At 47.9% G+C, this 17,512-nt stretch overlaps 1 protein-coding gene across 1 annotated transcript; it reads left to right on the top strand.

Annotated features, from left to right (window-relative positions):
- Window positions 1-401: 401 nt before the first annotated feature.
- LOC149365531 (uncharacterized) lies at window positions 402-6,851 on the top strand. Its single transcript, XM_089585693.1, has 6 exons — window positions 402-459; window positions 1,791-1,874; window positions 2,342-2,425; window positions 4,920-4,955; window positions 5,222-5,266; window positions 6,625-6,851. Exons 1-6 carry the CDS (start codon window positions 402-404, stop codon window positions 6,849-6,851), a joined length of 534 nt encoding a protein of 177 aa, XP_089441819.1.
- Window positions 6,852-17,512: the final 10,661 nt, after the last annotated feature.

The following is a 17,512-nucleotide window of genomic DNA, read 5'->3' as shown; positions in this document are numbered from 1 at the left end:
TGCGCTCCTATTCTTTGAGCTCTGTTTGTCTTTCTGTCCATCAAATGGTTCTTCTGTTGATTCAAGAAAACAAAAAGACTGCTAGATACATCTGCTTCTCCTGTGATCCCCTTTTGGCAGAAATGAGCGGTGAAGCGCTGTCAGCGCCTCGTGTGCGCCATAAAAATTTTGTAAAATGGAGCAGAAGAAAGCAAGCACAGCCTGCCTTTACTCCCTCCTTTGTTGTTGTGCGGTCGTGTTATATATCAGTCATGAAACGACGACTCAATGTGCAGTTGAAAGTCGTGTGACATACGTGTTTGCACTATAACGGACTTATAATAAATGCTCGAGCAGTAAGCGTCGGCTAAATAAAGGATGTGATCGTCGAAGTCATTGCCTCAGCCGGAGAGGAGACGAAAATGAAGATAGCTGTCATCGCTATCTTCGTGTTGATTGTTGTGGAAGCTGCCTTTGCTGGTGAGTGTAACGCACTAACTTCTCATGTTGTTACTTATGCTCAGGTAAAGCTATATAGAAAAAGGTTTGGATAGGGCCTTGGTTTCTTTTCTTTACTGAAAATTACAGCTTCGCTGTTGAAATGCAATAATTTCGCAGATAGAGTTTGCGAACCAACCACTTAATTCATGATGTTCGTTGTAAAGGAATGATAATAATCGCCATCTAGTTCTTTGTTAAACCAGGATTTTTATTTAGTTATACGAAGAATTGCTCATATTGATACATATGAAGTCGTAAATATGATTTTTCCCTGCTCTGTGGCTTAAGAAGAAAGCCGGTACTAAAATTTTGCAAAGTATGCCATTATAACGCGTAAACATGAAGAAATTGGAACACTAAACAACTCTTACATCGAGATTACATCAACTCTGCGAGTCTGACTAAAGCTCGATGGAGGGATGGCACAAAGTAGAATAAAGCACAAGGGACAAATTTTCCCGCTTCTAACAGTCAGGTAGGTGTAGCTTGGAAAATTGCTACCCATGTTTTTGTAACAGAGCTTAGAACTTCACGTGGAATTTCAAAATTTAGGTGTTCTGATATTCGTCTATATTTAATAAAATAAAAGAATGAATTCAAATTCGTTACTAAGTCGCTACTTATTACCCGGTATTTAAAATACGAAACGCCATTTGTGTTTTTGGTGCATTCAGATAATTATTTAATTTATTTATTCAAGTACCTCACAGGTGCCACACTTGTAAAATTGTGTGAGGGGAGAGGTTACAATATTCTGAAGACAAGAGATGCTACAAAGTGTAGAAGTACTAAGCAACGTTATACACTTTAGACTGGAAGCAAGTTTAAAATATGACAGAAAAACATCTCATACTATATACAAAGAAGTAATAAACGCTAGTCAGCGGCACTGCGCAGACTCAACTTGCACATCGTGAACGCATTATACATAATATATCATGAGTGGATAAAGGTCGTCAATTCGTTTTTCAATATTCGTGGGTCACTTATGGTAGCAATAAAGTCCAGAAGATTATTCCAACACTTAAAAGCATGTGGAAAAGCAGAAAAATTAAACGGGAGTGTTCGGCCATGTAGACTTTGGCAGCTTCGATTATTATGCATTCGACGCATTGGGCGTGTAAGCCGCAAAGAAGTGCGATATCCCTATGAGTCTGTAAACTTGCTAGCGACTGATAACTTTATGTTGATTACGCTGAAATGACGGCTGTAGTGGTGAGAAATAAAACGCGCAGCACGGTTCTGAATTGCTTCCAGGGATTGGGTTAGATAAGCCTAACGTGGTGACTGATCTGGCCGTTGTGTCGCAGGCAAGACGCAGGCTCGCGGGGAGGCTGTGTCCGGCGTTGAAACAACCACGCTGAGTACAAAAACAGCCTGGAAGAAGAGGCGAGGTGAGAACCATTCTGAATGAGCTGTCGTGCCCCGCAGGGTCGGCTTCTGGCAGCTGCTTATGCGCCCGATGGCATGGATGAAGGAAAACTCATGAGAGGCCGTCGCTATCTGAGCTGCACGTCAAAAAGTGTGCCGGAAGTCACGCACTTTCGCAAGGACTGCTGGGAGTCTTTGGCCGCCGGCGCAGCCAATAGTAACGCTGGGCGCAACTGCGTCGTCTGCTGCAGTGCCTCCTGCACATGCTCAAGCCCGCTGAGATGGCGGCCGAGGAGGAGGAGGAGGAGGGGGGGGGGGGGGTGGAGCTTAAAAAAAATGGGACGTAAACGCCTCTCCTGAGTTCTTTCCTTCCTCCATGCCTGATGGTTACCGCTAATAGTGGCCGAGTACGCTCATTGTTGCCAGGTCTGGTGCGGATCAGTGGTCATAACTGCTTGCTGCGTGCAATAATCGGGCCGTTGCGTCGCAGGCAAAACAGATGATCGCGGGGAAGCTGTGTCACGCGTTGCAGCAACCACGCTGAGTACAAGGGCAACCTCGAAGAAGAGGCGAGGTGAGTGAACCATTCTGAATGCGATGCCGTGCTCCCCCCCCCCCCCTCTCCCCCATGATTCTGAAAGTAAATACAAAGTATTAGTTTTATTGCAATTAGCATCCAAAGCAGGGCACAGAAGACGTTTAAAAGGGTAGGGACACCAAACTATGTGGCTATAAAAAGCTTGTTATGGGTTCCTTCTGTAAGTAAGGTCATCCACGGCGAAGTACTGAATGCAACAAACGCTTAAATATATTTTAATTCAGCTCCAAAGAGTCCTTAAATGCTCCTTCTCATTAACGAGACCCTTCACTAGCGCGACAAGTGGTGACGTATAACCGTGGGAACCATGTCAGTGAATACTACTGATATCACAGCAAAGTAACATGACGTATTATGAACCGCAACGCGCGACATCGGCCAGGCGCTGCGTCGGCGACTCGGCGGTTGGTGGGCTGATCGGCAAATATGCCATCGCTGACTCACCAGCCGGCACCAGCATCGGCGGCCGAGCGAAACCTTCCCGTCGATGAGACGCCGACCTAACTAGTGGCTGTTGTCTGCACCTTATGCAGTACGCAGTGTTTGAAACAAATTATTCGCCGATCAAAAATTTGGTGCCTTCACCCCTTTATGTTGTAGATGATGGTATATGTGCGAGAACCTTACATGTTGCCTTAAAAGGAAGTGACAGGAATGGAAAGAAAATATGGAAGGCATCGAGATGGGAGTCTATGCAAAAAATGTAAACAACTATGAATCAATCTCAAGGTGATGTTGCTCACGGGGAGCTTGCATCCTGCATTGTGGGCTTACTCGCTCTCTTGCTGAAGTATGAGCTGTCGACCTGCTGCTTCATAACACCTTAGACTTCACAAAACGCAAACCGTGGTACACAGAACCTAGCGTCCAATCGAACAACAAGGAAGGTTATTCTGAGGAACAATGGCTGCGCGGATTAAACAACGTCACTAGTATGCAACTACAAAGGCCAACCGGCTTTTAAACATAAAATGATTAGGTTTGAAGGTTTGAAGGTTTATTTCCGCAACTAGGTGTTGCGAGGACAGCCAGGGAAAAAGCTGTATAGACAGCTTGAGAGGTCCTGGTTTCCTCTTACAGTGCAGCATTGACGGCGGCGGAATAGGACATCAAACAAATAGTAAGAAAAAACTCGTATGTTCTGTACATAGAATGACACATGTACGTTCAGTAAGCAGTACATTCTGCTTGTAAAAGAAAAAAGAATTATATTAGGTCAAAGAGACTATAAAGGCAAACACAGGGAGGAGAAAATAAAGGACAGCAGAACTGACAGGTGCACTCAAAATGGTAATAGCAAGAAAAAAAAAGAACTACACGAATATTTGGGGCAATTCTTTCAGAGAAATATTGGAGACATCAAGATTCTTGTGGCAGTACAACTGGTTCAGAAGTGTCGGTAAGGTATGCTGCAACATTTGTTTGCCATAGTTTGTACGGCATTTCTTAACATTCCAAGGCTCTGCTGCGCGGGTATCATACACAGTTCTGCTTTGCTCTAACCTAGCAAGTGTAAGTAAGAAGTCATCATTTTTCATTATGGCGAGTTTATATTTATAGCACAGCCTATAGTTATACATGGATTTCATTGGAATAACGTTGTGTCGGTGGAAAAGGCTCGCAGTGTGGAAGAAATACGGCACTTTACATGCAATGCGTATAATACGTTTTTGTAAGACAGTGAGTTTGTTAATATTTTCAGCTGTTGTTGTTGCCCACACCATACATCCGTAGCTGGCTATGGAAGAGAACAAAGAGCGATAAAGTAACATGTTGACTGACGTAGGAAAATTAAAGCAATGGCGGCGCATGATACCAACTGTTCTGGAAAGTTTCTGAACGACGTAATTAATATGGTCATTCCACGACATATCTGCTGCAAAGTAAACGCCCAGAGTTTTCACAGACTGCACAAATTCTATTCTGGTATTGTTTAATTCAATTAGAGGAAGTTCAAAGTGTTTGTGACGTGGGTGGAACATGACGGCTGCAGTTTTACTAACGTTAATTCTTAAGTGATTATCAGCAGTCCAAGTATTTATTTCTTTTAAGGTTTTATTAGCTCGATTTGCGAGATCAGCCGTTGAAGTACCCGAAAAAAACAGACTAGTGTCATCTGCATAAATTATGTACTTAGCAGTGCTATCGATGCGAACACTAGTAATTTCAGGAGCCCTCCCAGGAACCCACGGTCAACTCCCACATTTTTGCAGTAAAGTTTTTTCATCCTCCTCCCAATATTCAACACGAAAAATTAAAATAAAATGCCCTCATGCTTTCCTGAGTTTCGGTAATTGTTGGCGTCTTTCGTATGTACGTCCTAGGCATAGACAGGCAAACACAAGAAGACAAGAACCGGCTAGCCGGACCAGAAAAGTAGCCATACAGGCAAGCAAGAATGGCTGGTTGGTCCTAAGAAGGGCTCGGGGACTCAAGTACAGGCAGTTAGACTAAGGTGCGCACAGACAAGCGCAAACAAGTACAAGGAGCCACAACCGCTCAAGCAGTCAAATGCAGTTAGGATGAGAGATAAATTAAGAGGCACAGGCGGGTAGCAAACAGGCAGCCACTACTAGGTTGAAAAGTAAGATGAGAGGACCGGTGAAGCTGATGAACATAGGCAGTAGTTGGGCAGGAAAGGCACTGCAGTTCATAGAGAGGGAAGCAAGCACTTACCAGCAGATAGAGGAAAACATTAATCGGTAGAAGGACATAAACAGGCTAGCGAGCGCATAATAGGAGAGCAGGACTAGTTGGCAGGCTGGCAAGAAGGAAAGACAAGTAGGAAGGCAAAAAAAAGTACGAAAGCTCTGACAGGCTGGCAACCAAGCTTACAGGCGCACGCAGGGAATTCAGGTTGACGGAAAGCTGGTCTGCAAGCAAGCACGGTCGAAATGGCTCGCATAAACGCAGTCAGCCTGTATGGGCAAGCTAGCTGGGCAGGCATGCAAACCTGACAGTTCTAGGCCCAGACCCGCAGGCAAGTGCACAGACAGCCGCATTCAAAGACAGTGTCTGCACCTGCATCTGATACAGTATCTGCTTAAGTTACACTGCATCGATGCATCTGCATCTTCACTGCGATGCATCTGCATCGGTGTAGTGCGATAGCTTTTAGATTACAGTATAGGTAACCATACTGATATGTGGCCGCAAGCCGAACGATATCAGAACACTGAGCAGACAAGGGAAGGGAAAATAGGGGCTCGTTGTGATAAATGATGGTAGCCAAGTCTCTTCGAAACCAAGAAACATAAGGGATGTTTCTTTTTTTTTCTTTTAGTTTATGGTGTTCATCAATCTGAGATTGATTAACACCACAAATTAAGAAAAAAGAAACATCCCCTATGCTTCTTGGTTTCGGAGACTGTTGGCTTTCGACTATATGAGAACATGATAGACAGAGATGATAGAATTTAAAGGCCGCCAAGCCTAGCACGAGCGTTGATGCCCACGTCACTGCCTGCGTCGTCTATTTCTCGCAGCAATATTAGCTATCGTAATAGCAGGACTCTCCCTCCCGCCGAGCACCCACAGTTCTTGCATTTCCTATAAATCCCACCCTCGCGGAGGCCGGCACCTCACTCTCGTAGTTTCCAGACGATTTAGATCAATTTGTGATTTGGAGCAACGTAACTAGGGGCGCCACCGAGCTGCCATCAGCCAGAGGAGAACCTCCTATGCCGTCATTGGCGCATACCGCTGACAAAGAGTTCTCATCCAGCAACAGTTCAAGGGCATTAAAACTCAGAGACCAACTAGTTACAGGATCTCAAAATAAGACTAGTAGGTTAAGCATTGATCACACAACCCGGGACATCCATCGTCTTCAGGCCGTTTTGCAAGCAAGCACTGCTGAGAGCTGCTGTTCTGAAGCTATAGAAATGCACTACAGGGCAAAACTGCACATCTTGCAATGACGGTGACAGAACGAAACGTCGTTTTCATTCTGATATACAGAAAACTGTACTCGTCACAGTCGCAGCTCTTGTGTAGGTCTGTTGAATGCCGCTTCGTTGAACGCTTCCCTATCAAAAAGTAGAAATGATAAAATAGGCGAACCCGCGCAGAGATATTCAGTGCATATTTTACTTGTCACCTTATTGGGCGGACTTCTGCCCTCCTTGAGTTCGCACAAGGCGCACAACTGTACTAACCCGAGCTATTCCTCCCAGGACCATCATGCCCCAAGGGCGAAGAGTTCAGGCTTGGCAGCATCTGCGGAGACAGGTGCGGCGCTGTAGCACGTGTCGTCTGCCCGTACTCATTGTTGTACGGATGCCATTGCTCTAAAGGCTTGTTCCGCAGACGACCGGACAATAAGTGCGTCCCCAAGGACCAGTGCAAGAGACGAAAACAAGGCCGCACGAAGATAGGAAAACGTAAACTACGAAGAAACTAATAAACGTTACGCTGCTCGACCCTTTGCACTCACAGTTTGTTTTGTTTCAATACGTCTCTGTGTGATCACACTGAAGATAGTAGGACATAGCCATGATGTGCACTAGGCTAAGTGATCCCAATACTGGAACAACATCGAGATGGCATTTCATAACCAGGAATTCGAAACGAGGTCTCCTAGTTCCCTTGGCTGCCACCACGGGGCGCATGGCTTTGGGTAATTAAAAATACGCGCGCGACGTAAGAGGGAAAGACAATGACTGAGTGGCTGCCGAACAGAACATGGTAGGCCGCTAGGCTTAGAGGCACTGGCTAGGTGCTGCCCCGGATTCCCCGGTAATGATTGCACCGAAATGCCGAAACGCAAACCTGGGAACAACTTGTTGTATCAGGCATGACGGAAGCCAACAGTTATCGAAACCAAGGAACATGGGGGATGGTTCTTGTTGTTTGTTTTCGGGCGTAGTCCAGCATATTTTTGTATTGAACTAAGAAAAACATGTAGAAACGACAAAAACATATCAGCGGTAACTTGCAACTACCTATTCATTCATCCAATGCGCATAACTGATCATGCGCATTACCGTAACATGGTTAAAGATAACAATCACACACCCTTAGAAGTAAAGGAGTGCTAGAAACGCTTTTCTATGACGTACACGCTCGTCCCATATTTCACTTGTTTTTTCATAGTAGCTGCATGCCTGCTAAGCCGGAGTGCAGCGTACACCCTGTGCAGAAGTGGAGATGCTCGTTATATTATTAAACCTTTGAATAATAAAAATAAAGCTGCAGCCAAGCGGTGAATCGCGTCACTGAACTTTCGGTCGTGAACCGGGCGTGCTACCTCGTCACTGTCGCTGGAATGTGCCATATTTCTTTTAAACGCTTAGATAAGCTTCATTTTGAGCCTCGCGGCGGCTTCCTCCATACAATTTGCGAACTCCAGTGGTTCAGCTACCGTCATCAGCCTGATTACGCCCACTGCAGAACAAAGGACTTTCCCATGTCTCTGCAAATAACCCGGTCCTGTGCTATCTGCGGTCACCCATCCCCGCAAACTTCTTAATCTCATCAGCCCATCTAACTTTCTGCTGCCGCCTGCTACGCTTGCCTTCTCTTGGAATCCAGTCCATTACCGTTAAGGACTATCGGTTATCTTGCTTTCACATTACATGCCCTGCCCAAGTCCATTTTTTTCTCTTGTTTTGGACTAGGATATAATTATCCCGCGTTTGTTTCCTGACCCACTCTGCCCTTTTCCGGCCTCTTAACCTTACATGTATCATTTATCTTTCCATAGCTCGCTGCGTCGTCCTTACCTTAAGCTGAACCCTTTTCGTAGCCTCCACGTTTCTGCCCCGTAGGTGAATACCCGCAAGATACAGCTGTTGTATAATTTTCTCTTGACGCGGGTTCGATCCCGGTCGCGGCGGTTGAATTTCTTTGGAGGAGAAATTCTAGAGGCCCGTGAGCTGTGCGATGTCAGTGGACGTTAAGAACCCCAGGTGGTCGAAATTTCCGGAGCCCTCCACTATGGCGTCTCTCATAGCCTTAGTCGCTTTGGGACGTTGAACCCCATCAACCAAACCAAACCAAACTTTTCTCTTCAGGAATATTGGCAAACTGCCATTCTTGATGTGAGACAGCTTGCCATATGCACTCCACCCTCCAGCCCGGCCGCCTGAATGATTGCTGGTTAGTTACGCATGTCTCCCGCAGTTTTGATCTGTAGGTGGAGTGCAGTGTACGAAGAGATGAGAATGTGTCTGCATTGCGGAATAGTGTGTGTTAAGCAAAGCATTTAGTAGCTCAGCGAGATTGACTTCCTTCCAATAAAGAAAAAAAAAACAGCCTTAGTGGCCGATGGGTAGTGCGCCCTTCTGGCAACATTAAAGTCCTAGTTATGACTCCCATTTATACAGAAAATAGGTATTTTTCTTTTTAGCTCAATTTTGTTCATTCTTTGCTTTGGTCGGAATTTTTCGTACACGGCCAATAACGACGACATCGGCTTGTGAATAGAATAGAAATGCTCACCATTCTGGGTGTTGCTCAATTTGCAGTTGTCGGTGAAGTTTGGAGATAAGGTGCCTGAGTAACCCACAACGACCTTGGATACCCCAGAAACCTTTTGAGACTATTACCGTTTGAAAACTTTCAGGTCGCCCCTCAGCTATCACACAGTTATAAGCCGCGTGTCGGCGCGAATGTACAAAAAGACGACCAAACCAAAGATAAAGGGTCACGGGAATGTACAGCGTCGCGGACAATTTAAAACAGTCGCTTGAGCTGCTGGGCTTAAGCACTGAGCAAAAAGGCTTGGTTCGGTTTGGTTTATGCTGTTTAACGTCCCAAAGCAACTCAGGCTATGAGAGACGCCGTAGGGAAGGGCTCCGGAAATTTCGACCACCTGGTGTTCTTTAACGTGCTCTGACATCGCACAGTACACGAGCTTCTAGAATTTCGCCTTCATACAGCTTTCTATGCCGCTGTAACTCACAGGCTCGACTCCCAGGAAAATATTCTGGTATCGAGCCTACTTAAAGGGGATAAGAAATGGGTTCGAAGATTGCTGGTAAATGTGTTCAGTTTTAAAAGGCTCCTACGGTGTGAGGGGATGAAAAAACGAGGAAACAAGAGCAAGTGCAACGAGACCAATTGCCTTTAAATGTTCCATTGTTTCGGAGCTTTCTCATTACTCATTAATAATGAAGCGAGGCTGCAAAGCTGTGTCTGAAAGCGTCCCGCACACATTTCCAGGCTATAAGCCGGGTGATAATTGGAGAGGCGCGAAATAAGTGGTGTCTGAATAGCGACCCGATCCTTAGAGGAAACCGCTTCAGCCGCTCTGGGTAAGAAAATGAAGCTAGCGCTCAGCGTATTCCTCCTGCAGATTGCTCTGGAAACTATCTTTGCTGGTAAGTGTAGCGCTTTGATTTCTCGAGGGGCTACGGAAGCCTAAAGAATGCACCACATGGCGGTTTTTTTTTAGCGGCGCCTTTAGTTTTTGGTAATCGCCGGCTTTTTTTTTTTTCAAATATATTATGTTCAAGCAAAAGTTCTTGTTAACCAGACCCTTCACCGGTATTAATTAGATTTGTGGCATTACAAAAACGAGTTCCTTGACCTTGATTTAGTCTTTAAAAATAGTTACCCACTTCGGGAAATCTTAAAATCCCAAGTATAATTTCTTAGTTTTCTCCGGGTTAAGAAAAAGTGGGATATCAACATTCGGCAACAATATAACTTGCGGCGTATAAAAATGCACCGTTTAGTCACTTAAGTGAGCTTCGCTAAAATTTAATGAAAAGGCAGCGACTATTTGACCGGCTCAGACGCTCTGGTAAATGCACCTGAAAAAATATAGCACATATTTTTGAGACAGTAAAGATCTTTCTAGAGATGAGATCCCATTAACACAGATATTGCGATCTTCTCTCACGATTAATAAACACAGGCATGAACGGAAGTCCTTTCTAGATAGTCACTAAGATTGAGCTTCATTTTAAAATGCAGCCGTTTCTATGCTCCGATGTACCCGTTACGAGTTTCCAACTAAGGCTTCTTTCTTAGAAGGACTACCGCAGAAGGCAGCTCGTCGATAAAAAAAAAACGGTATAGGGGGCGGGGGCGTAAGCAGCTGCCTCCTGTGTGTTCAGCGCGTCCTTAAAAGCAACGCTTGCAACACAGGCATCAGAAGCTGCCCAGTTTTGAACTTCTACTGCAGATACCAGAACACAATATTCCATTTCCTTGAAACTTTCTTTCTGTTGCGTGCGCCTGGCACGGGTATGAAATGACAGCCATATTGGCAGGGAGGCAGGTTGGAGTACAGGCACAGTAGGCAAGCAGAGACAGAGAGGCAAGGACCTGGAAAACCGGCCATGGAAAGAACAGTAATGGACGCAGGCAGTTGCATCGAGAGTGCGTTAGGCAGACACAAACAGAAATAGGAAAGCTAATTCATTCACTAGCTGGTTCGATGACATGCAGGGAAATCCAGTCAGGCACAAACACAGAGGGAAAGGAAGACATACAATCGCATGCAGACTGCATGCAATCGCATGCACGCTGAGTCAGGCAGAGCCTGACTCAGCGTGCCTGACTGAAGGTAAGATGAGCGACTCAGTGAGGCTGATGCACTCTTGCTAGTAGGTTTTTAGGTAGTGACGCAACCGTCCAGAAAGATGGAAGCAAGCACTGGATTAAGTGGCAGGGTACTCAAGCGCCGCCTTCAAACCGCTCACATGGGCAGCTAAGTCCTCCAGCTGAAGCGTCGTGAATTAAATCCTGTTATGTTTTTCAATTTCTGGTGACTTTATATGCGCGCGCGCACGCACGCACACACGCACGCGCACACACACACACACCTACACACACACACACACACACACACACACGCACACGCACACGCACACGCACACGCACACGCACACGCGCGCACACGCACACACACACACACACACACACACACACACACACACACACACACACACACACACACACACACACACACACACACACACACACACACACACACAGTCTACAAGACCAACTACCCCACACTACAAACACGAATACGCTTATGGGAGTAAAAAAAGTAAGCTGTCCTCTAGAGCACCTTCCTCCCTTTTTACTCTATTACACTTACAGCGTAGAAGTCTAAAGCATATCGTCGCCCTTTAATTTCTAATTTTGAAAAAGTAAGTTTAATGTTAAACAGTCCAAGACGTACCAGAGCCCGTACAGTGTGCTTCTGTGTTGTGCTGGCTTTCTTAATTATCAGAGTTGTTCTGTCATTTGAATTCGCGTGGTCCTCACAGTCGCATAAACCCGGTGTTTCTCGCGCAGCCCGGTTGTGCCCAGAGGGCCAGGAGTACAGGGACGGGGATACCTGCGAGGAGAAGTGCGGCGTTGAGCCACCGTTTCCGTGCCTTCGAGTTGGACAGCGCGGTTGTTTCTGCAGCAAGGGCTGGATCCGGCTAGCGTCCGAAGACAGGTGCATCACAATGCACGAGTGCGAAGCAAGCCTACAATAGGAATGGGCAAATATGCGAAAATTTGTTAATAAAGTAGGCAGTGGCTTAGCTCGGCTATGCCAGGATATATGTAGCGAAAGCGGAGGTGAGAGCAACGACGAGGCAAGTGGTGTGACGTCGTACCGAACGGCGGCTGCGGCGGCCAGAAAAGTTAGCCTAATTTGGACTCCCGCACACGCGTCCATTCCTGGGAACGACGCTGCCCACGAGTTAGCCCGAGCTCTCTACTTCCGGGTAGCTGTGGAGCCGCCCGACTGCCAGAACATGGACGAGCGTCTGCAAAATTGTACGGAAATTGTTGAAAATTATAGGTTACAGAGGAGACTGGTGCCACCACCGGATAAAAGTCTAAACTTAAGCGCAGCAATACGGCTACAAAGGATAACTACACAGCATCCACAGAGACGTCGTAGTTAAAGAGAAATTCGTCCTGGTCCGGTGTTCGAACCCGGGACCACCGCTTCACCGGAGCAGTCACTCTACCAACCGAGTTGACCGGGACGGCTAGCATATAGTAGCGCTAGAGCGAATTGATCAATAACTAGAAGTGAGAACAGTGTTGGCGAAATGTTTTGGGGGAAGAGCGACTGCTCCGGTGAAGCGGTGGTGCGGGGTTGAACCAGGATGAATTTTTCTTTAACTACGAAGTTTCTGTGGAAGCTGTATAGCTTTCCTCAGTAGCCGTATGTCTGCTTGGGTGAATGCCAATGAGTAATTTGCTCCCTTAGTTTACTGCCACACAGTCTTTTTTTTTTTTTTTTTTGAGAGGGAATGCTCTACTCCTGAGTACAACTTCCGATTTTGATGTGGAAGACAATGACATTCAATGCCTCACAAGGTCAAAAGAACTTAACAACGTGGTGGTGCGGCCCAAGATATCGTAGTATGACCACGTGAACATATGACTAAGACCATTAGGTGCCTGACCATGACCTTGGCATATGACCTTGGCCCTTGGCCTTGAAAGTTAATAGATGAAGCCTTTGATGTGGAACAATAAAACATTTAAACCAAGCGAACAGTGGGTACCTTAACAGACCTTTCGCTCGTATTGCCACGGACTAGAAGACGACAAAGTGGGCAGTGGCGCAACACGGAGCGCTCGCGCTGGGACAGCCGCCATTAAAATCATGGCGTCACCTAACATTTGGTGGAGGTGCGGGGTTCCCGATACGACGAAGTAGAACCGACACCATGGCCCAACCTACCGACCTGAGATGCCGCTCACATGAAAGACACCGTCCCCCTGTCCAAGCCATTAAGGGCCTAGGTTATTCGCTCCTGACGACCAGCGGCTCAGAAGCTGCGTGGACCAGGACTCATTCCCTCGTATCTTTCATCGTGGCGGCCAGCACTACACCACCCTGCCATCTCTTCCGTACCATTCTGTCATGCCCATCACCATTTCGCGTGGAATTTCGTTAGTGTCTTATTCACGACTGGAACTGTCGTTCGGCGACCCCGGGTAGTGTGACGAAGAAGCCGAAGCTGGCAGTGGCGTGGGCGGTCGCGCTAGGCCAGTGGCCAAAAAAAAAATTGGCTGTGGCTTAGCTAAGGTTAAGAATGGGAATCGAAAAGCTCTCGCTGCTTTTCAGCCAACTCTCAAGCTACCACTTCTGGATCGGTGTTTCTGCGCCGTCCGACTGTTGCTTCTTCTTCTCCTTCCATGGCGAGTGTCTGCGCCTGTTCTAAGGGCGAGCGCGCCTTATATACCCCTCGTTTCAAATGCGCACTGCGCACGGCCGCAGCGAAAGGTCGAATGGTGGCGAGGAGAAGCGGCGGCGCACATGCACAGTAGGGCGCGGCGGCGGCGAAAGGTCAGGCGACGGAGTCAGCGCGCGGCGGCCCCCTGCGCTCCGTGTGACGTCACTCGGTTTCGCGCATGCGCGACTGTGGCAAATCTGTAGTGTGGCTCTCGCGAAGCGTGGTGTGGGCGAGCCGAGCGGAGCTTTTCGCTTCAAAAAATCATGCCTTATCCATCGTTCATAGCGTCTCATTCTTCGGCTGGCCGCCACGTAACCGTATAACTAGGTTCAAGCCACGTTGAACCCCGAAATTTTTTTTAAATTTCTGACATCTTCGTTATCCACTCCGAAGGTGGCGCTGGCTTCCCACCACAAACCGCCGTGTTCTGAAGCATAAAGTTCTACGGAAGCTATGCTACCACATAACATCCACCATACTGCGGCCCCACTTAGGCCAACGCGGTCAAGAGGCTGATGAACAGCGTGTACGACGCACGTTTCCCTGCTCGTCAGAGCTATTCCGCCGCGCCCTCCCCTTCCTTTCTACAGGCACTGGTGCAGCAAGTCGAGCGTATATCCATCTATTTCTCCACAATGCTTCCTTCATGATAGTCAAGAACTATTATCGGATTGTTTCTTGACGAAGGATTGGGGATTTTGCTCGAATTCTTTGTTCAATCTATCGAAAAGTTGAAACACCTGATGAGCTGCGCTCAAATTTTGCATCTGAAGTAACGTAATCGTCGGCAATTTTTTGTAGCGCGAGCTGCACTGGCCGAGGTTGAGCACTTTGGCGTGCCTCCTGGAGAGCCGTGCTGCGCATGCGCAAAGAGCAAGTGACGTCACTACGCACAGCTGGCGTGCCTCGCCACGCGCGCTCGCGTTCCTTTCCTTTAAATCATCGGAGTGTAAAACGTTGCTAACGCCAATGAACACAATGGACGCCGACGGCCTATGGCTTCAGCGCCGCGTTTCTGGCACAACGTTGTCAGTGCCAGCGCATGCAGCGCACACCTGTCACTACCGCCACTTGGCTTAAAGCATGGCTGTTTCAAGAGGGAAGTCATGCGCCTCCTCTGGTTCAGGTGTCCACCGAGATGTGGACACCTCGCCCTCCCCTCACGCTTACATTTATCCTGGCACAGCAGAGAGAAAAAGAGAGAGAGAGAAACAACTTTATTGCCATAGATTGGCGGGATTTAAGGCAGGTGGGCTTGGTGTGGCCCCCATGTGTGGGCGACTTCCTGGGCCCACGAAATGAGTGCCAGTTGGGTGCTCTTGTCTGGCCTTCCGAGGAGTTGGTTCCATCCTTCTTCGGAGGGAGCTGGCAGTAAGGTTCGAGGGGGCGGATTTCCCGCGCAACCCCAGAGGATGTGTGCCTGGGTGGCGATTTCTCTCTGGTAACAATTTTGGCAGACGGGGTCGTATTCCCCGTCTGTGATGAGTGAAAGTCTAGAATGGCTAAGGATGGAGTGTGTCTCCAACCTGCGGAGCAAGGTGGCTTGCGCTCGATTCAAGTCGGGGTGTGGAGGCGGGAACTGGCGTCTCATCTCTCTGTAGAGGTTGGTAATTTCGGCAAAGGTCTGGGGAGCCTCGGCAAGAGCGTCTGGGCCCGTGGGGCCGGAGCAACACTACGCTAGGTGTGAGCGATTTCGCGAAGCCCCGGAGAGCCCCAAATGCGCATGCGCGAGGAGCGAGCGTGAGGCAGTTACTGCATAATTTCCTTTCCTTAAATAGAATTTTCATTTTCTTCATTAGGACCCCTCTTTCTCTTTCTTCTTCTTTCACTCCCATTTTTTTTCCCTTCTTGTACGGTGCGGTTCAGGTGTCCACCGAGATGACAGAGAATTACATTTCCTTTCCTCAAAAAGCGTTGCGTTCAAAGAGCAAGGCATCGCGCCGAACGGGTGGTGGCGTTTCTCCCTTCCTGTACGGTGCGGTTCAGGTGTCCACCGAGATGACAGAGAATTACATTTCCTTTCCTCAAAAAGCGTTGCGTTCAAAGAGCAAGGCATCACTATTAAACCACTTCCAAAAAACATGCACCCTGCTTTTCACGAAGGCAGGAGGAGAGCCAGAGCAAAGGCCCTTGAAGCCAAGCTCGAAGGCTCGGAATACACAACCTATGTAGACGCGGCGGAATACGAAGGAGGCGACTCCTTTGTGGTCGTGGCCGTGAACGACTCGGGTGAAACATTAATGGCCGGTTCGGTCAAAACAAAAAACTCAGGGACAGCGGAGGAGGCGGCTATCGCCATGGCAATGGCCAGCACCAAAGCAGTCACCATAATTAGCGACTCCAAGGTGGCTATCAACAATTTTGGGCGGGGTATGATCTCCCAGGAGGCAGAACGAATATTAAGACATAAAGACTGGGACCAAAGAGAGGTGGAACTAATATGGGTGCCGGCACACTCGGGGAACAGGGGAAACGAGTTGGCTCACAGTATAGCTCGAGGTTATGTCAGCCGAGCAGTGAGCCGGGTCGAGTCCCCAAATTTCACGAGAGATGCATTCATATCATTTCACGAATACACCAATCAGTTTAAACTGGAAAGGAGGATCTATCCGCCACCAGACAAAAAGCTCGACAAAAGCCAGGAGGTAACGTGGCGTCGGCTCCAGACGCGAGCCTTCTTTAGCCCGTCGAGACTCACACATGTATCCAACACAATACAACGCTACTTGCAAACAATGCGGCGAGATAGCCGGATATGACCACATTTTATGGAGCTGCAAAAAGGAGCCGCCACCGGCGGACCTACTACCAGTCCCTTCTCTAGAGCGGTGGGAGGCTATACTGGCTAGCTCAGACCCGTTGACGCAAGTCCGGGCCACTGAGTGGGCTCACAAGGTCGCCAAGAGCCATGGGCTCGAAGCCACCTAGTATAATGCCCACTAGGGCTCAGTGCTGACAATAAACGTTTTCCAATCCAATCCAATCGCGCCGAATGGGTGGTGGCGTTCCTTGGACTCAATGACAGCGCTACAACACGCTGTCGCGTTCCACTTCATAAGGTGAAGCTTATGTGTAATTAATTAGCAGTTAATTAGCATTTAGTCATTAGTCATTAATTAGCATTTAGTCATTACTTAGTAATTAAAGCCTAATTGTGTGTGACGTGATTGTGATAACAACTTTATTTTCCGCCAGATAAGGAAGGCCCCTACTCCCCGTCCCCGGCACGCAGGCCTTGGTGACGGGGGCCGGGACCTCCGCGATTAGAAGCAGGCGAAGAGGTCTTGATTCCTCGCGGCTTCTTCCGCCAGGCGGATGGCTTGTTGCTGTGAAGCAGGGGCCTCGCTCCGCAGCAGGGCTTCATCCACTGGTGACGTCACCAGTGCCACAGAGGCAAAGTGGTGCGGAAAACGCTTTCACCTCTACGCACTTTAGACAGTCAAAGTGCCCCATTGAGTTGCCGCCGCCGCTGCGATTGCAGCGCCGTTGCTTCCGCAATTGATTTTATTAAAAACATCTTTATTTGTTCAGTATTCTCAGAACATGTGGGTGGGCCACCTATTCCGGTAGTCCATTGGCTACTGCTGCGTTGGCCCTCCCCACCAGCCAGTGCTGACGGTCAGGATCATCGCTGAGCAGAATAGCCTCCAACTGCTCCTCCGAGGGGTTGGGAATGGGGTCAACTAAGGGATTAAATTGGCATGCCCACACCATATGGTAGAGGTTAGCTATCTCTCCACAGTGTGGGCACTGCGGAGAGTATAGGTTAGGGTACCATTGGTGTAATTTAGCTGGTGTTGGGTATGTGTTGGTTTGTAGTCTCCTAAGGGTGTTTCTCTTCTAACTTATTGAGGGATTTTTGTGGTGTTGGGTACTCCTTTCTGGTGTTTCTGTATGGCGCGAGGTTGTCAGCACA

Source organism: Amblyomma mixtum, chromosome 1 (genome assembly GCF_055824585.1).
Source record: "Amblyomma mixtum isolate Tamu chromosome 1, ASM5582458v1, whole genome shotgun sequence".
Taxonomy (NCBI): domain Eukaryota; kingdom Metazoa; phylum Arthropoda; class Arachnida; order Ixodida; family Ixodidae; genus Amblyomma; species Amblyomma mixtum.
This window is presented reverse-complemented; position numbering and strand designations above follow the sequence as displayed.